This window comes from Anguilla anguilla, chromosome 13, assembly GCF_013347855.1.
Source record: "Anguilla anguilla isolate fAngAng1 chromosome 13, fAngAng1.pri, whole genome shotgun sequence".
Lineage (NCBI taxonomy): Eukaryota > Metazoa > Chordata > Actinopteri > Anguilliformes > Anguillidae > Anguilla > Anguilla anguilla.
In genome coordinates, this window is record NC_049213.1 from 41,222,561 (window position 1) to 41,241,576 (window position 19,016).

Below are 19,016 nucleotides of genomic sequence, written 5' to 3' on the forward strand. Positions count from 1 at the left end.
TTGTGTTATTGTAGTTTAGTGTAGTTGCTTGTGGTAAGAAATAAGTCAATATGACGATCTCTTCAGTTCAATGTCACTTGCATTATCAAATATAATTCATGCCTTTAGAAATTATAGGCCAGTCTCAATAACTCCACAATGCATTTTGCTCTTAATTTTGAGAAAAACATGGGGCTCTAGGTCGGACATCCAACTAAACGATGTGCCTGAAATATATCATGTGTAGTTCCAGTCAGACATTTATTATTATTATTATTTTTATTATTATTATTATTATTATTATTATTATTATTATTATTATTATTAATAATAATAATAATAATAATAATAATAATAATAATAATAATAATATATGTGTGTGTGTGTGTTAAATGATAACTTTAAGATTTTTAAAAATGGTGGAAATGCAACTGGGGAGTACAAGTGTACCTGCATCTATACTGGCTCAATTTTGGCATTGCTGGATTAGGGCATCGCTGGATTGGGGCATTACTGGATTAGTTCATCACTGGATTTGGGCATTACTGGATTAGGGCATTGCTGGATTTGGGCATTACTGGATTAGGGCATTGCTGGATTTGGGCATTACTGGATTAGTTCATCACTGGATTTGGGCATTACTGGATTAGGGCATTGCTGGATTTGGGCATTACTGGATTAGGGCATTGCTGGATTTGGGGATCCCTGGATAGGGGCACAGATGGATTAGGTAATCATTGGCTTGGCCATTGTTGGCTTCTACGGCACTGATAGTTTACCATCAAAATGTGAAACATTTATTGTTAGCAATTTCTACTGCTAATGTAAGATGGAATATTTAATATTTAATAATATGTAAAAACAAAATAATAAAAATCTGGCTAGATCACTATCTTCCACAATCAAGATATATTTGCTGAGCTGTGATCCCATTGTTATCTGTAAACACCTGCTTTCCTCTGTCTGAATAAAGTTAAAATGAGGCCACACCATTCAATCGCCTTTTTTAAAATGCATATTTTTATGAAAATTTTAGCCGACATGTTTGATGCTATTTGTCTGTATTTTGGGATGCAGCCTTATATGGAAAGTGTTTCTGAGTGTCATAAACATTGAACATATATTATTTCAATTTGGCATTGATTTTCGAATGTGTTAAATCACAAGAGCTTTCATTCATTCATTCATTCATTCATTCATTCATTTATTCGGTGCAACTGTTTCCTGTACTCAATTTAGCCTCGACTGTTCCTCGAAAACTCTGCTCCTCCCACTCATTACCGTTTCCTTTCATCAGCCAGGAACTTCCTTGTGTGTCATTCATTAATTCAGCTTTGTTTACAGTTGAGTAATATCACACAAGGATATGGGAAGTAAATTGGCATGCCAAACCAAAATCAAAGTTTCCACCTAAAGGAAATGCTTTGGCGGGTAGGTAGTTAATTAAAAGTGACGTTTATGTTTTCCTGGCATATGCTGCACAGGTGCTGATGTAATCACATCAGCCTGAAACGCGTCTCTCTGCATTCCTCACTGCTCCTGCCGCGTCACCGCCATGGGTTTTGCAATTAGGCAAGAAACCGAAAGCATCATTATATATTTCTATATTTCTATTTATAATTTGGAATTCACACAGAATAGTTGCAAACCATGAGCAGCACAGCAGGGCAGGCCGTGCTGCTCAGCATGTTAAAAGAGTAATCACTGGAAGACAGAATCATAGAGGTTATGGAGGGTAAGACTTCAGACGATTGTAGCCTGGGTTACTGGCTGAGTGTCATTGAGCGAGACGATGTTAAAGGCTCACTGGAGGAATTAAAGCTCTCTGAGTGTTCATGTGGCAGGGCCAACCTCAACCATTTTCATCCTTATATTGTTCGGTATAATCTAATTCAAAAGGGAAGAAGAGTTTAACATTTCATTTATGGTAAAATTGTACATTTTCAAAACATGATTTTAATCCCCTCGGCCAGGAAGCCGTTTGTTTAATGTTATTAAAATGAACAAAAAAATCTGATCGTGGTTAAATAATGGGGTTTCATTAATGTTATTAAAATGAACATTTACCTTCAATGTAGGAACATGATCATGGTGACATAATGAGCTTTCACATGTGATACACTGCACAAGAGAGGATATTGTACAATACGTGTATTTTTCATGTTTGTGTGTACATGTGTGTTTACATACACACACACATATACATAAACTCCCTGACAAAATATGAGAAACAAGCCAGAAACATTTAGCTGTTTTTCCACCTGTACAATGTTTAGTGTCACTCTAGTTGGCTGTCAGTAGTCAGTATTCTTATGAAGGTTTGGGTCTAATTTTTAAATAGTCAGTTAATTAATTTATTTTAGTTCAAAATAAGCAAATTTATATTCTCTATATGCAGTACATGTACTGTGCGTAGAGCACCAGCCTCACTATTATGTAGTACACACTAATAAATTATAAATTATTAAAATATTGTAAATGATAAATTAATACATAGTAACAAATTATGTTAAAATTGCATTTAAAGTGCATTTTTGTGAATTCTACAGTAGGTTGACTGCAGAAATATATGAATTGGAAACTTTATTGACCACACAGTGGAAATTTGCCCATGGCTTCACCAGACATAAAAGAAACACCCAAAATAAGTACAAAATACAGTAGCAGACATTTCAAAAGACAGATTTATAAAATTTTTATAAAACAGTTAATTTTCTTGCTGAAGTCATGTACTATTATTAATTGCATTTGATAAATACTTGTAAACGTGCATGCGAGGGAAATTTGGTTTTGTAAGGTACACAGTTAAATGGGGGAATTCTTACTTGCCCATGCCTACTAGAAACGGTGATCTATTCATTGGCTTTGGTGTGATGGCTACTCGACCATCAGAGGCAGGCATTTAAAAATAACACAGAGGCTTGACTAACAGACTGTTCTCTGAAAGCATTAATAGTGTCTTGCACTTGCCAGAAGTGACATTTAATGGAGTATTGGGTTAATTTATTGCCTTGTAATTTTATAGTTTTATTTTTATGTTGTTTTTTATTTTATAATTACATTGTATATTATATAAAATATATCATATACAATGCACTTAGTTATATATTTTTTGTGTTTTATACCTATTTTATTATTTTTGATATCCTATGTCATTTACTCCTATGCTTTGTTCACAGGGTGAACATGTAAAAGTGAACTTGGTTCTCATTGTCCTACCCTGTTTAAATAAAGCTGTTAAGTTCATGATTGGAGTAGAATTACAAGTGGAAACTGAGCTAATTGACCCAAACATTGTACCTACAGTAACTACTAAAATATCTACATTGAAAACATTTCAGGTTGAAGTTATTTTTATTAGGGAAAAATCTGTTGTTGAAATGTTGGCCCAAATTGGCCATGGGGCAGCACTGGTAATGTCCCGACATATGAAAGTTAATCAGAATAGATATTTTATGTTTCAGTTCTGATGTACACACAGTGAACACTAGGGGGCGTAGGTACAATGAGAAACAGCCCAACCTCAGCCACAAAGATGTGGGTGTAGTTATTTGGGATAGGGGGGGGGTGATGACGCCACTTGTTCTGACTTCATTATTCCAATGTCAATGTTTTGGGACAAAGATTGGTCAGAATTGTTTTTTTTTCCAGATGTGTACTGTGTGTGATTTGTGTATGTCAGTATTTTGGCTTTTGTTTATGTTCAGATATTATATTTCATCACTACCAGTCGGCTACCTTCCAGAAATCGATACAAAAGCCAATATCTTAATCTTGCTGTCGCATTCCATCTGAATACAAGCTGCCATCTGGAAGGGGTTTCATGTGTGCTGTGTCATAAAACAAACTTTCATATTTATCACAAATCACATTTATGTGTTCAGCAGATTGTGCACTATTTGTGACTAAACTGTACAAATTCCTTTCCTGATGTGACGTGACATACTTCCGCTACTAGTGTTGACGAGTAAATTCCATTGTAGCATTAATGATTAGCATGTTTGTGTTTAAAAATAAATGGTATGGCCTTTAAAAAGCATTTCTGGCAAGACATTGTTTACTCTGAGCCAGTCTTTCCCTCTTGAGTATGCTGTCAGGTAATATGTCTGAAGACTTGCATGTTTTTGTTTACTTTTTCGGCAGGTGGAAAATCCATCATTTTGACCTGTTGCTACAGGTATCTGCCCACATATTGCAAATACAGAAGAGTTGTATTTTTAGCACGAGCACTATACATGTATTACCCTCAAATTGACCTGAGGGCGGATGACTAGGTGTGTGTTGTGAATGTGCTGCCTTTGAAAAGCCAGTGAATACTGATGTAGAGAATAGATTAATGATTAAATACTATACCTTCTGTGTGCTGTGATAACATTACGGTGGTGAAAATAATAATCGCCTTACTGTTGAAGGTGGTTTATGTTTACAAATACAAAAGCACAGCATTACAGTGGCCTTGGGAGGCAGGGTACTAACAGTGGCGATGTTGCCCTCCAGTCATAGTGAGACATGTGAACAGACTGGTCTCTCCAGCTCCTCAGTGTTTAACAGACTGGTCTCTCCAGCTCCTCAGTGTTTAACAGACTGGTCTCTCCAGCTCCTCAGTGTTTAACAGACTGGTCTCTCCAGCTCCTCGGTGTTTAGCAGACTGGTCTCTCCAGCTCCTCAGTGTTTAACAGACTGGTCTCTCCAGCTCCTCGGTGTTTAGCAGACTGGTCTCTCCAGCTCCTCAGTGTTTAGCAGACTGGTCTCTCCAGCTCCTCTGTGTTTAGCAGACTGTTCTCTCCAGCTCCTCTGTGTTTAGCAGACTGGTCTCTCCAGCTCCTCAGTGTTTAACAGACTGGTCTCTCCAGCTCCTCGGTGTTTAGCAGACTGGTCTCTCCAGCTCCTCGGTGTTTAACAGGCTGGTCTCTCCAGCTCCTCGGTGTTTAACAGACTGGTCTCTCCAGCTCCTCGGTGTTTAGCAGACTGGTCTCTCCAGCTCCTCAGTGTTTAACAGACTGGTCTCTCCAGCTCCTCGGTGTTTAGCAGACTGGTCTCTCCAGCTCATCGGTGTTTAGCAGACTGGTCTCTCCAGCTCCTCAGTGTTTAACAGACTGGTCTCTCCAGCTCCTCAGTGTTTAACAGACTGGTCTCTCCAGCTCCTCGGTGTTTATGGCTCGGCTGCGATGCTGAATTCCAGTGCGCTCAGCTGGTTTGTCCAGCGGCCTGCTTCAGGAAGCGCCACCTGTGTGGGTTTTGGTAGAGTTAAGATGGCAGAGAAACATGGAGCACTACCCTGTGTGCGGTCAGCGCTGTTTCTGCCAGCACACGCTGATTCTGGGCCAGATAACGGGCTGATGAGAGGGTACTCAGAATTGCAGAATTGATTTTATTTGAGGCAGGTTTCGGACTCAGTTTATCATCTGGAAGTTGCTTGCACATCGTCCCACGTTTGTTCCTACATAGGCTAGCAATGCTAATGAAACAGTGGTGATAACGTATGCATTAGGTTCCAAAAGTCATTGTTTGAAGTCAGGACTGTACCATCTGTGTTTACAGGTGAGTCTAGGATTGCGCCATCTCACCTGTGCCTGCTCCATCATTGCTGTTTTTGGGTGAAAATAGGGCCCTCAGAACATGTGATATGATTCTACAATTAATACATTAAGTGTGTGTGTGTGCATGCAGCAGAGAAAGCTTCATTAAGTGTGTGTGTGTGTGCATGCAGCAGAGAAAGAGAGCGAGACAGAGTAATACTTCATTAAGTGTGTGTGTGTGTGCGTGTGTGTGTGTGTGTGTGTGTGTGTGTGTGTGTGTGTGTGTGTGTGTGTGTGTGTGTGTGTGTGTGTGTGTGTGTGTGTGTGTGTGTGTGTGTGTGCGTGTGTGTGCATGCAGCAGAGAAAGAGAGCGAGACAGAGTAATACTTCATTAAGTGTGTGTGTGTGTGCGTGTGTGTGTGTGTGTGTGTGTGTGTGTGTGTGTGTGTGTGTGTGTGTGTGTGTGTGTGTGTGTGTGTGTGTGTGTGTGTGCGTGTGTGTGCATGCAGCAGAGAAAGAGAGCGAGACAGAGTAATACTTCATTAAGTGTGTGTGTGTGCATGCAGCAGAGAAAGAGAGCGAGACAGAGTAATACTTCATTAAGTGTGTGTGTGTGCATGCAGCAGAGAAAGAGAGCGAGACAGAGTAATACTTCATTAAGTGTGTGTGTGTGTGCATGCAGCAGAGAAAGAGAGCGGGACAGAGTAATACTTCATTAAGTTTGTGTGTGTGTGCATGCAGCAGAGAAAGAGAGCGAGACAGAGTAATACTTCATTAAGCTTGTGTGTGTGTGCATGCAGCAGAGAAAGAGAGCGAGACAGAGTAATACTTCATTAAGCGTGTGTGTGTGTGCATGCAGCAGAGAAAGAGAGCGAGACAGAGTAATACTTAATTAAGTTTGTGTGTGTGCATGCAGCAGAGAAAGAGAGCGAGACAGAGTAATACTTCATTAAGTGTGTGTGTGTGTGCATGCAGCAGAGAAAGAGAGCGAGACAGAGTAATACTTCATTAAGTTTGTGTGTGTGCATGCAGCAGAGAAAGAGAGCGAGACAGAGTAATACTTCATTAAGTGTGTGTGTGTGTGCATGCAGCAGAGAAAGAGAGCGAGACAGAGTAATACTTAATTAAGTTTGTGTGTGTGCATGCAGCAGAGAAAGAGAGCGAGACAGAGTAATACTTCATTAAGTGTGTGTGTGTGTGCATGCAGCAGAGAAAGAGAGCGAGACAGAGTAATACTTCATTAAGTTTGTGTGTGTGCATGCAGCAGAGAAAGAGAGCGAGACAGAGTAATACTTCATTAAGTGTGTGTGTGTGCATGCAGCAGAGAAAGAGAGCGAGACAGAGTAATACTTCATTAAGTTTGTGTGTGTGTGCATGCAGCAGAGAAAGAGAGCGAGACAGAGTAATACTTAATTAAGTTTGTGTGTGTGCATGCAGCAGAGAAAGAGAGCGAGACAGAGTAATACTTCATTAAGTGTGTGTGTGTGTGCATGCAGCAGAGAAAGCTTCATTAAGCTTGTGTGTGTGTGCATGCAGCAGAGAAAGAGAGCGAGACAGAGTAATACTTAATTAAGTTTGTGTGTGTGCATGCAGCAGAGAAAGAGAGCGAGACAGAGTAATACTTCATTAAGTGTGTGTGTGTGTGCATGCAGCAGAGAAAGAGAGCGAGACAGAGTAATACTTCATTAAGTTTGTGTGTGTGCATGCAGCAGAGAAAGAGAGCGAGACAGAGTAATACTTCATTAAGTGTGTGTGTGTGTGCATGCAGCAGAGAAAGAGAGCGAGACAGAGTAATACTTAATTAAGTTTGTGTGTGTGCATGCAGCAGAGAAAGAGAGCGAGACAGAGTAATACTTCATTAAGTGTGTGTGTGTGTGCATGCAGCAGAGAAAGAGAGCGAGACAGAGTAATACTTCATTAAGTTTGTGTGTGTGCATGCAGCAGAGAAAGAGAGCGGGACAGAGTAATACTTCATTAAGTGTGTGTGTGTGCATGCAGCAGAGAAAGAGAGCGAGACAGAGTAATACTTCATTAAGTTTGTGTGTGTGTGCATGCAGCAGAGAAAGAGAGCGAGACAGAGTAATACTTAATTAAGTTTGTGTGTGTGCATGCAGCAGAGAAAGAGAGCGAGACAGAGTAATACTTCATTAAGTGTGTGTGTGTGTGCATGCAGCAGAGAAAGAGAGCGAAACAGAGTAATACTTCATTAAGTTTGTGTGTGTGTGCATGCAGCAGAGAAAGAGAGCGAGACAGAGGAGGGGGGGGGGGGGAGTGAGAGAGGAAGAGAGGGAGAGAGAGGGAGAGAGAGAGAGAGAGAGAGCACAAAAACAGCATTTTTGCACAAATGTATCCCAGAGACTGCCAACGGTTTTTCTAAATCAGCCAGCACCACTGCTGGCCTTTTTTTGGTGAACATTCTGTACTCTGCTGACAGCTCTGGAACAGGAGGAATCCGGTTCAGATTTCTGAAATATGGTGTGTTAAAAGTGTTGTATAATGTTCTGCCTCTGATGTGTTTAACACGCACAGTAAGGCTAATTGTGAGTCTGGGAGCTAGCCTGAGTAAAAGGACTGTAGCTGGAGCTCAGGAGTGAAGCTGTGGACTGATCTAAAATGAGGGTCGTACTGGTGAAGGCTCAGGAGTGAAGCTGTGGACTAATCTAAAATGAGGGTCGTACTAGTGAAGGCTCAGGAGTGAAGCTGTGGACTAATCTAAAATGAGGGTCGTACTAGTGAAGGCTCAGGAGTGAAGCTGTGGACTGATCTAAAATGAGGGTCGTACTAGTGAAGGCCACATTATCTGGTCCTCGCCACGCATTTCATTTCAGCTCTGATTCGTGATTGGTTTAAATCCAGTTCCCCCTTGTTTCTGAAAAGAGAAACCAATCATTTCCTTACCTCTGAGGAAGAAACAGAACTGGCTTACTTAGGTGAAAGGATGAACATTCCTCCTTAGTTACATCACTGGGACCTTCAGAGCACAGCCCGAGACCTACAAACTTTGATCTTTTCAAAGCACAGACTGGGACTTACAGACCTAAATCTTTACAAAGCACAGATTGAGACCCACAGACTGTTAAATCTTTACAAAGCACTGATTGGGACCTAAAAAACTTCAATCTTTACAAAGCACAGACTGGGACCTACAAACTTCAGTCTTTACAAAGCACTGACTGGGACCTACAAACTTAAATCTTTACATACCACAGACTGGGAGGTAGAAAGTGCTTTCAGTTTGTGTTTAGTTGGAGTCAAAGAGCTCTTGAGTGACAGAGTGTGTAATGGTGAGTCCAGATCCAGGAGGAAAGGGCTTTCTCCTCATTGGCCCCTTCTCACCCTCAGTACCTGTGTGATGTTTAGGATGGGTGTGCTCTGCCTTTCTTTTCAAACCCACCAAAGCAATGATACATTTTAGCTATTTTATTTGTTTGTCAGGATACTGCACATTCCCTTTTGAAGATAAATGAAAATGTGGTTTTGACAGGTACATCAGAACAAGCCAGGCCATGGGAGTTACACACTCACCTGGCCTGTAGATGCAGGTGATATTGTGATGCAGAACAGGTTTCATTTTTACAGATATGATTCATACCGAATAAAGATAAAATGAACTTTTTACACACAGTACCTTAAAATCACGGGTACATTGAGGGCTGTTGAACTACATGGTAGTCACGTGTGTTCTGCTTTGCCCCTCTGAGTGAATATATTAGACTTGCTCTTAGAAGCACTGCTTTCTTTTACCCCCTCCTGATTGAACTGCATTGCTTGTATTTTCAAACCACACTGTGACGTAACTACGCTGTAAGCATGTAGTAGGTCAGTTAATGTACCTTTATTTTTAGGCTTAACTCGTTCTTTTTAATAATTATTATGTGTATGTTACTAGAAACACGACTTACTGAGGAAGTAATATGTTATTGCAGTTATATCCATGCATGGAGGACATGGTGAAGCAACTCTACAAGGCCCACAGTCACAACTTCACATTAGGTTTCCTCTTTGGTGTCATGGGTGAGGTCTCACTAGCTTGAGAGTGTAAAGTCCAGCTGTACAAAAAGAGGATATTTCCCATTCATTTGGGAGGGATCACGCGTTTGACAGTCTGAGACATGATCAGTTCATCCCAGCCAGGTGGGGGGGAAGGGGTGAGGGGGGTTTTGGGTAAGGTGAGCGGATGCGTGGGTGGGGAGGGAAGGGGGGGAGAGGGTTTGGGTAAGAGCTCATGGCCAGAGAAGCTCTAGATGACGATGGATTTGAGGCGTCTGAAGCACATGATGACGTCCATTGGGATTGGAGGACTCAGGTGGTTTCCGTCCAGCCTTAAATAGCTCAGCCTGGGCAGGTCTTCCTCGTTCAGGAGGGTTGACATCACTGGGAACGGGCACAGCTCGGTGCCGTTGATGCCTGTTAGGAGAGCACAGGGTGTTCCTCACAATGCATTATGGGTGATTAAGAGTACCCTGGCAGCTGCATGCACATGTCTTAATATTAAACATACCCAAATATTACATACACCCAGTACCCATTAAAACTGCATAAAGGCAGATGTGTATATTGTATCTTTACTACACTAAGTAACTGGGCCTTTCCAAGTTAATTCTTAGAGTCATTTTTAGATTAAGAACAAGAGAATATGTGGCGATGTGACCAGTATGATTATATATTAAGGTTTTGATTGTGAATTATTGGGAAAGAAAATACATTGTTAAATGTGTCTGGCATGAACAGTTTCTGATACATCACTGTGTGCGTGGAAGGGGGTGCATTTGTAAATTCTACTTTTGTTTTCTTAATCTATGGGTTGAAGTCAGAATCTCACACACTTACTATCAATGTTGTTGTTGTTGAGGTACAAGTGCTCCAGTTTGTGGTTAAAGGTTGGCACATTGTTCAGTTTATTATGGGCCAGGTGCAGGTCTAGGAGGCTGGACACATTGAAAACCTTCTTGGGTATCCCCTTGTCAGTCAGTTGATTATAATTCAGCCTGACAAAGGCCAGGTTGGGGAACTTTTGGAAGTAATCTTTTGGAATGTCCTCAATGTTGTTCCGGTCCAGGAAAAGCTGGAAAATGTTCGGAGGAGCGTTGCTGGGCATTTTTCTCAGGCTGTTGTGGGCCAGGTTGAGCTGGACCAGGTTCTTCAGGTCCTTGAAGATGTTTTTGCTCAGGGCGCCGTCTCCGAGCTTGTTGTGGTGCAGGTCCAGCAATGCCAGGTGTTCCATCTTGGAGAAGGAGCTTGCTGGGATCTTGGAGATCTGGTTTCGGCTTAGTCTCAGCTGCTCCAGGCTGTTGGGCAGGTCACTGGGCACCTCCTTCAGGTTGTTCCTCCCCAGGTAGAGGAAGAGGAGATTAGGAATCTTCTCAAACACCTGCCGATCCACCTTGCGAATGCGGTTGTTGTCCAGGTTGATCCATCGGAGCTCGGTGGCGTTCTGGAATGGCTCGGCCGTCATCTCGTCGATGTAGTTGTTCTGTATGTAGAGGTACTGGGTGCGAGCTGGGATGGTGGGGACCTTGCGCAGGTTGCGGTTCTCACAGTAAAGGGCTTCAGGGAAGGAGGGGGGGCAGAAGCACTCCCTGGGACAGTCAGGGAAGACTGACGGTGGTCCCAGGATGGGCGGAGGGAAGTCTGTGGGCTCCTTCGGTTCAGGCTGTGGGACGGGGGGCTTTCTGGTGCTGGGGGGGCGGCCTGGTCTGGGCCTCGGCCTCTGGCCACAGACAGCCCCCAGCAACAGGAGCACCAGCAGAGGGGAGTATCCAAAACCAGCCTTCATGTTCCTGAAAGAGAGAGACAGAGAGAGAGAGAGAGAGAAAATGCAATGCAAGTTTTTAGTAGAGGTCTTTAAGAAGATAAAACAAACTTATTCTTTATCTAAACCCATATTTCCCAATATTTTTAAAATATATAACCTAAATTTGCTGCAGGACTGAGTGCATTGGTTTGCTGCAGGACTGAGTGCATTGGTTTGCTACAGGACTGAGTGCATTTGTTTGCTACAGGACTGAGTGCATTGGTTTGCTACAGGACTGAGTGCATTGGTTTGCTGCAGGACTGAGTGCATTGGTTTGCTGCAGGACTGGGTGCATTGGTTTGCTGCAGGACTGAGTGCATTGGTTTGCTGCAGGACTGTGTGCATTGGTTTGCTGCAGGACTGAGTGCATGCCGCAGCTCTGACTCAGCGGTGTTCTGGATAAAGCCACCATTGTGCCAGGAGGTCCAGTGAGCCCAGCTTAGACTAGCAGGGAAAACGGCCAATGGAAGGAAGCAAGGAAAGGAAAACATTTGGTTTGAGTAATAGCAACAATGAGAGTTTGGGAATGGGGATAGTGTTTTGGGAATGCAAATAGTTTTGGGAATGGGGATAGTGTTTTGGGAATGCAGATAGTTTTGGGAATGGGGATAGTATTTTGGGAATGCAGATAGTTGTGGGAATGTGGATAGAGTTTTGGGAATGGGATAGTGTTTTGGGAGTGTGGATAGTGTTTTGGGAATGCAGATAGTATTTTGGGAATGCATATAGTTTTGGGGATGCGGATAGAGTTTTGGGAATTCGGATAGAGTTTTAGGAATGACCATTGAGTCCTGATCAGTGTGGACCAAGAATGAGAGGATTTCCAGTCATGTGACCAGAACCTTTTTCCCTGAAGAACCATTTGCAGAGCTTAACTTAGATGTTAGTAATCAAAGGTCAAAACAAGTGGAACAGCAACCTGTTCCCCATGCAGTGCAAAGAGCAGCCAGCACCTGGATCACATGATCACATGGAGATTAATCATGTGACCGGGGTACAGTGTGAGGGCCTGAAAGCTTTAATCACATGGAGACTAATCATGTGACTGAGGTACAGTGTGAGCAGCTGAAAGCTTTAGAGCTTTCTCTTGGTTTACAGGACTGTCATTTACAGGATGTGCATAAATACAACCGCAGAGCAGAACTATATTTTCAATCTCACAATCGCACATCTGTTCCCAGTCATGAAGAAGACGTTTTAATGCTGATGGTTTGAGAGCTGACCCCCCACTGGGTCTGCTAGTGCTTCCTGATTCAGAGACAATGGGCCTCATTCACAAAACCTCTCTTAAATTGTGATCGTACACGTTTTGTGAATGAGGCCCAATGCGCCTACGTCTGTAGTTATTACTTTTTTTATTTAAATGCATGAAGCCAAAAGCTGTTTGGTTTTCATGTGATGCACCATGACCCAGTTATATGAATATTTTTATAAAGGCTCTCTCAGTTGACACCCTTTGGTTGCAAAAGGAGTTGAACATAAACAGATCAGTGTTAATTTCAATGCCAAAGTCAATTCAGATGAAAATTTCAATTCACTCAAAAGCCATTGGCTCCAAATGATTATAATAGTGTACTGTCAATTGTTAAATATTTTAAATACTCGAAGATATGGAGTTCATGAGTTGACTGAAATGTTAGCGCCAAGTTGATTAATGGCAAGCACATATTTCATTTTGGCACTTTATTGTTCCTCATGGAATGGAATTCTGAGGGTCTAGTGCTGTAACCTGCTGGGGCCCCTGCACCCCCACACATGCATGTGTTAATGAGCATTGTCATGGGAACAGAAGGAGCGCGTTCAGGGGCCTGCTGGGTTTTACACAAAGCCTGAATTGTGGTCAGCTGGAGAGAGATGATATACAGATGTTTGGCCCTGCCTTGCTGGCCGAGTGACAGCTCAATCGTCATAGCGATAAGAAGGTCGGGCTCTGTGATTAAGAAGCTGATGATCTGGGAAGGGAGCCGTTTTGTTTAATGTAAGCAGTGCATATACAGTACATTAGATGATGTATTTAGAGTGTACATACACCAAATTAGATACTGTCTAAATAGTCAGAGCACATTGCGTTAGACATTGTATGTAGAATACGTGCACACCAAATTAAATACTATCTAACCAGACAAAGTACATTGCGTTAGATATTATCAAGAGCAGGGGAGCATAACTCCAGTTCTGGGGGGCAGGTTCTGGTTTTTGTTTTTTGCCTCAGTTTTCAAAAGTGTATGAACTAACTCTGGTTCACTCATGTATTGGATCACAGAGCATGTCCCAGTTCTATACTTTTTAAAATGTCAGATTCAATAAATTATTGAGATAATCAAATAATTAATGACAGAATGCTCACTGCACTCCATTGCTAAAAATACAGGAAGTGTGCATTACATGTATAGGGGTGTGTATTGTACTGCTATGTAATGCACACTATATGTCGCAATGTAACACACAATATAGGCTGTGCTAGTCACTGTGGATGAGAGCGTCTGCTAAAGGCCATAATGTGAACTGCTTCTGTCTCCTTTGCTCTGTAGTTTTAAAGCTAGCGGCCGTAGCACTAACATGTTTGGGTGACACTTCTGTCATTTCTTGGCCTGTGGGCCCTCGTGTTGTGTGACTGGAGCATTGCGTCAGATGTGTAAAAGTTTGGGCTTAGAGAAGGTAACAGTCGGCTATGTTTGAAACCCTACTTAAACATCAAATGTTATTTTTATATAATAGAATAATTACATTTTTTTGGAATCCATTAACTATGTGCGTATAAATCAATAGAAAACTGATACCATCACACTCAACTGCTTAATAAGAGTGGCATGTTAAACCAATAATTACAGTAATCCAAAAGAAATGGTTCACACAACAAATGGGTGACTGTTTCTTCACTTACAGCAGCAGGGAAACAGAATACGCAATATATCGGCAAAATGCCGTCAGTATGTGAGCCATTCAGAAGAAGGCATTTTACTGATGTTTGCGTATTCTGTTCCCCTGCTGCAATAAGTGAATAAATAGTTGTGTCTTCTTTTAGAATGTGCTGGTCTTGGGTTTAGAAACTCATCTCCACAGATAATGGCAGAAATTATTGAATCTATAGATGGGACTCATTCCTAAGTGGCTGAGTGTTGTGGTAGCTGTAGGCCACATCATAACATAACATAGCATAGCATAGCATAGCATAGCATAGCATAGAATAGCATAGCATAACATAACATAACATAACATAGCATAGCATAGCATAGCATAGCATAGCATAGCATAACATAATGACGGGAACAGGCGATTCAGCCCAACAATGCTGGCCATTTTATCCTCACATCATTATCATGGGAAAGAACTGACCCTTCCTTCGAGATCACTTTGGAAGATACTTTATGAGTCATGAGACAAACTTTGCAAAGCTTGCTTCCTATTTTTTATTTTTTAAATAAATTTGGCATCCAACGTTGGGCTGAGCTTATTCGATTCCCACCCTAATTTGGAATGGCCAACTCTCTGCAAATGCATCTGTGTTCAAGCTCGAACCCCACCGCTCAAATCTGCAATCAATAAATTAGGTTACTGTACTACATTACATTGCATTTAGCAGGCAATCCTATCCAGAGCAAATTACACAACTTTAGTATTTTTTAAACATAGTATCCATTTTGACTGAATCAAGCCAGGTTATGGACCTTCCTCGCGGCTACAACAACAACAACAGTGTTCTACTTGGAAATCGAAGCTGCAAACCTTTGAGTTACAAGCCCAGTCCCCTACCCATCATACACTGCACTGCTGGCTGTTCCCTGCTCTGTTTCTCTCAATGTCTTTAATGGAGGGTCACTTTTTTATTGTGTCCGAAAATCCTTTTTCTTCCTCTCGCACTGATGATGATGATGACAGATGCGCTCACCATGGCCTGGGCTTGGGCTCTGCTTCGCCCCACTTCACACTCACACTGATGATGATGATGATTATGACAGATGCCTTCACCATGGCCTGAGCTAGGGATCTGCTTTGCCCCACTTTGCCCTGATCGTTGAATCTTGCTTTTCTGGACAGTGCTGATACAGGGCCACTTTATGTTTGTGTTCTTGCAAGTGTCCGTTTTTATATAACTATCCACAAACTCTGGGGGGATTTTTGGTAATTTAATGTTGTGATGTGTAATTATCTGAACATTACAGTTTTTGCCATATTTGTACCATTTCTACTGAGCATTACAGTAAAATGTTACAGCCTTTAGATAGTTTGGATGAAGTCAGTTCAGGTGACCTGATTCAGTAGCTGAGATAAACCAGAGAAGCCACATGAGCTGCAGAGCTGAACCGGGGAAAGGTATGAAAAGTATGAAAGTTGAGTTTTCCCACAATCAGAAACTGCACATTTCTTTAACTTTTTAAACTGAAATTCCACTTGAACAGGATCCATGGGACACTGCATCCAGACTACCCTTACCAAAGTATGCCACTGCTTTTGTAAGTCAGGACTTTTTAAACATGGTTTTGCCTTATGTAACAAGGTTGTAGTTAAACAGAACAGTGCGAAAGCTTGATCATGGAAAAGAAATAATGTCATTCACCTGGCCCTGAAAAAAAAAACAATCTACAGCTTTGTCTATGTCTTCTTATTCTTTAAAACAGGAAAAGCACTTTTGCAAAACCAAATACAAATAACTGCCAGAGGAACGGAGTGAGAGAAGCAGGTTTCTATAGAAATGCTCTGAATTCAGCCCTCAGTAACCCAAAGAACAGCTCACAGAGTAAATAAGCTAAAGTTCTACGGTGTTTCCTCAGTAACCCAGAGAACAGCTCACAGAGTAAAGAAGCTAAAGTTCTGCTGTGTTTCCTCAGTAACCCAGAGAACAGCTCACAGAGTAAAGAAGCTAAAGTTCTAATGTGTTTCCTCAGTAACCCAGAGAACAGCTCACAGAGTAAAGAAGCTAAAGTTCTGCTGTGTTTCCTCAGTAACCCAGAGAACAGCTCACAGAGTAAAGAAGCTAAAGTTCTCCTGTGTTTCCTTAGTAACCCAGATAACAGCTCACAGAGTAAAGAACCTAAAGTTCTGCTGTGTTTCCTTAGTAACCCAGAGAACAGCTCACAGAGTAAAAAAGCTAAAGTTCTGCTGTGTTTCCTCAGTAACCCAGAGAACAGCTCACAGAGTAAATAAGCTAAAGTTCTACGGTGTTTCCTCAGTAACCCAGAGAACAGTTCACAGAGTAAAGAAGCTAAAGTTCTGCTGTGTTTCCTCAGTAACCCAGAGAACAGCTCACAGAGTAAAGAAGCTAAAGTTCTGCTGTGTTTCCTCAGTAACCCAGAGAACAGCTCACAGAGTAAAGAAGTTAAAGTTCTGCTGTGTTTCCTCAGTAACCCAGAGAACAGCTCACAGAGTAAATAAGCTAAAGTTATGCTGTGTTTCCTCAGTAACCCAGAGAACAGCTCACAGAGTAAAGAACGTAAAGTTCTGCTGTGTTTCCTTAGTAACCCAGAGAACAGCTCACAGAGTAAATAAGCTAAAGTTCTACGGTGTTTCCTCAGTAAACCAGAGAACAGCTCACAGAGTAAAGAAGCTAAAGTTCCGCTGTGTTTCCTCAGTAACCCAGAGAACAGCTCACAGAGTAAAGAAGCTAAAGTTCTGCTGTGTTTCCTCAGTAACCCAGAGAACAGCTCACAGAGTAAAGAAGTTAAAGTTCTGCTGTGATTCTTACCTGCAGCTGGTACCTGCCCTTTAATGAAGTCACAAACGTTCTCTCTCCCTTAGGTTTTCTCTGTCACTTGTTTTCCTCCCCCTCCCTCCCACCTCTCCTCTCTCTCTCTTTCTCCTTAAATTTTCTCTCTCACTTCTTTTCCTCCCCTTACCCTCTCTCCACCCTCTTTCTCCCTTGCTCTCTCTCCCCCTTTCTCTCTCTTCCTCTCACTCTCTCTCTCTCCCTCGATCTTGCTGTCTCTCCTCTTTAGTGGAGCGGCTTGCTTATTGGATCATTTTCCTCACAAATTCTTCTAACAGTCAACAATACTGCCTTTATCCCCCTCCCAAAGAAAAGGATTTAACTCTAACCCTAATCCATCCCACATCTCTCCCATCCTCACATTCTTGTGTGTGTCTCTGTGTCTGAGTTTGTGTTTGTGTGTGTGACTGCGTGTGTGTGTGTGAGTGTGTGCGTGTGTGTATATGCGTGTTTGTGTGTGCATATGCGAGTGTGTGTGTGTCTTAGTGAGAGTATGCGTGTGTATGTTTTGTGTGTGTGTGTGTGTGTGTGTTTCAGTCCTTTGCATTTTCCTCATCGCAGCAGCAGCTGTGAGGTTGTGTTGTTGCTGATTGCAGCCGGGTTTAGGGCTGGCTGGGGGCCGAAGGAAGTGTTCAGGTTAGGGTTAGGGTTAGGGTTAGGGCTAGGGCTAGGGCTAGGGCTAGTGTTAGGGTTAGGGCTAGGGTTAGGGTTAGTGCTAGGGTTAGGGTTAGGGTTAGGGTTAGGGCTAGGGTTAAGGTTAGGGTTAGGGCTAGGGCTAGGGTGAGGGATAAAGTTAGGGTTAGGGATAGGGTTAAGGCTAGGGCTAGGGCTAGGGTTAGGGTTAGGGTTAGGGTTAGGATCAGGGTTATTTCCCAGGGTTAGATTTATAGTTAAGGCTAGGGTTAGGGGTAGGGTTAGGGCTAGCGTTAGGATTAGGATTAGGGTTAGGGCTAGGGCTAGGGTTAGGCTTAGGGTTAGTGCTAGGGCTAGGGTTAGGGTTAGGGCTAAGGTTAGGGTTACGGCTCGGGCTAGGGCTAGTGTGAGGGAGAGAGTTAGGGTTAGGGCTAGGGTTAAGGCTAGGGCTAGGGCTAGGGTTAGGGTTAGGGTTAAGGTTAGGGTTAGGATTACGGTAAGGGCTAGGGTTAGGGCTAGGTTTAGGGTTATGGTTAAGGCTAGGGTTAGGGCTAGGGCTATGGTTAGGGGTAGGGCTAGGGTTAAGGCTAAGGTTAGGGTTAGGGTAAGGGCTAGGGCTAGGGTTAGGGTTAAGGTAAAGGCTAGGGTTAGGGCTAGGTTTAGGAATATGGTTAAGGCTAGGGCTAGGGCTAGGGTTAGGGCTAGGGCTTTAATTAGGGTAAGGGCTAGGGCTAGGGCTAAGGTTAGGGTTAGGGCTAGGTTTAGGGTTATGGTTAAGGCTAGGGTTAGGGCTAGGGCTATGGCTAGGGGTAGGGGTAGGGCTAGGGCTAGGGTTAGGGTTAGGGTTGGTTAGGGTTAGGGTTAGGGTTACGGCTCGGGCTAGGGCTAGGGCTAGTGTGAGGGAGAGAGTTAGGGTTAGGGCTAGGGTTAAGGCTAGGGCTAGGGCTAGAGTTAGGGTTAGGAATATGGTTAAGGCTAGGGCTAGGGCTAGGGCTAGGGTTAGGGCTAGGGTTGGGGCTAGGTTTAGGGTTATGGTTAAGGCTAGGGCTAGGGCTAGGGCTAGGGCTAGGGTTAGGGTTAAGGCTAGGGCTAGGGCTAGGGCTAGGGCTAGGGCTAGGGCTAGGGCTAAGGTTAAGGTTAGGGTTGGGGCTAGGTTTAGGGTTATGGCTGGGGCTAGGGCTAGGGTTAGGGTTAGGGTTAAGGCTAGGGCTAGGGCTAGGGCTAGGGCTAGGGCTTAGGTTAGGGTTGGGGCTAGGGCTAGGGCTAGGGCTAGGGCTAGGGCTAGGGCTAGGGCTAGGGCTAGGGCTAGGGCTAGGGCTAGGGCTAGGGTTAGGGTTAGGGTTAGGGTTAGGGTTAGGGTTAGGGTTAGGGTTAGGGTTAGGGTTAG

General features: G+C 42.9%; 1 protein-coding gene across 1 annotated transcript; it reads right to left on the reverse strand.

Moving 5' to 3' along the window:
- Positions 1-8,903: 8,903 nt before the first annotated feature.
- prelp (proline/arginine-rich end leucine-rich repeat protein) lies at positions 8,904-17,145 on the reverse strand. The gene is made up of 3 exons (XM_035387978.1): positions 16,976-17,145; positions 10,329-11,278; positions 8,904-9,905 (listed from the first exon to the last, which is right to left on the reverse strand). The coding sequence occupies exons 2-3, from the start codon at positions 11,272-11,274 to the stop codon at positions 9,739-9,741; spliced, it is 1,113 nt and encodes a 370-aa protein (XP_035243869.1). The 5' UTR covers positions 11,275-11,278; positions 16,976-17,145; the 3' UTR covers positions 8,904-9,738.
- Between the last annotated feature and the right edge of the window lie 1,871 nt (positions 17,146-19,016).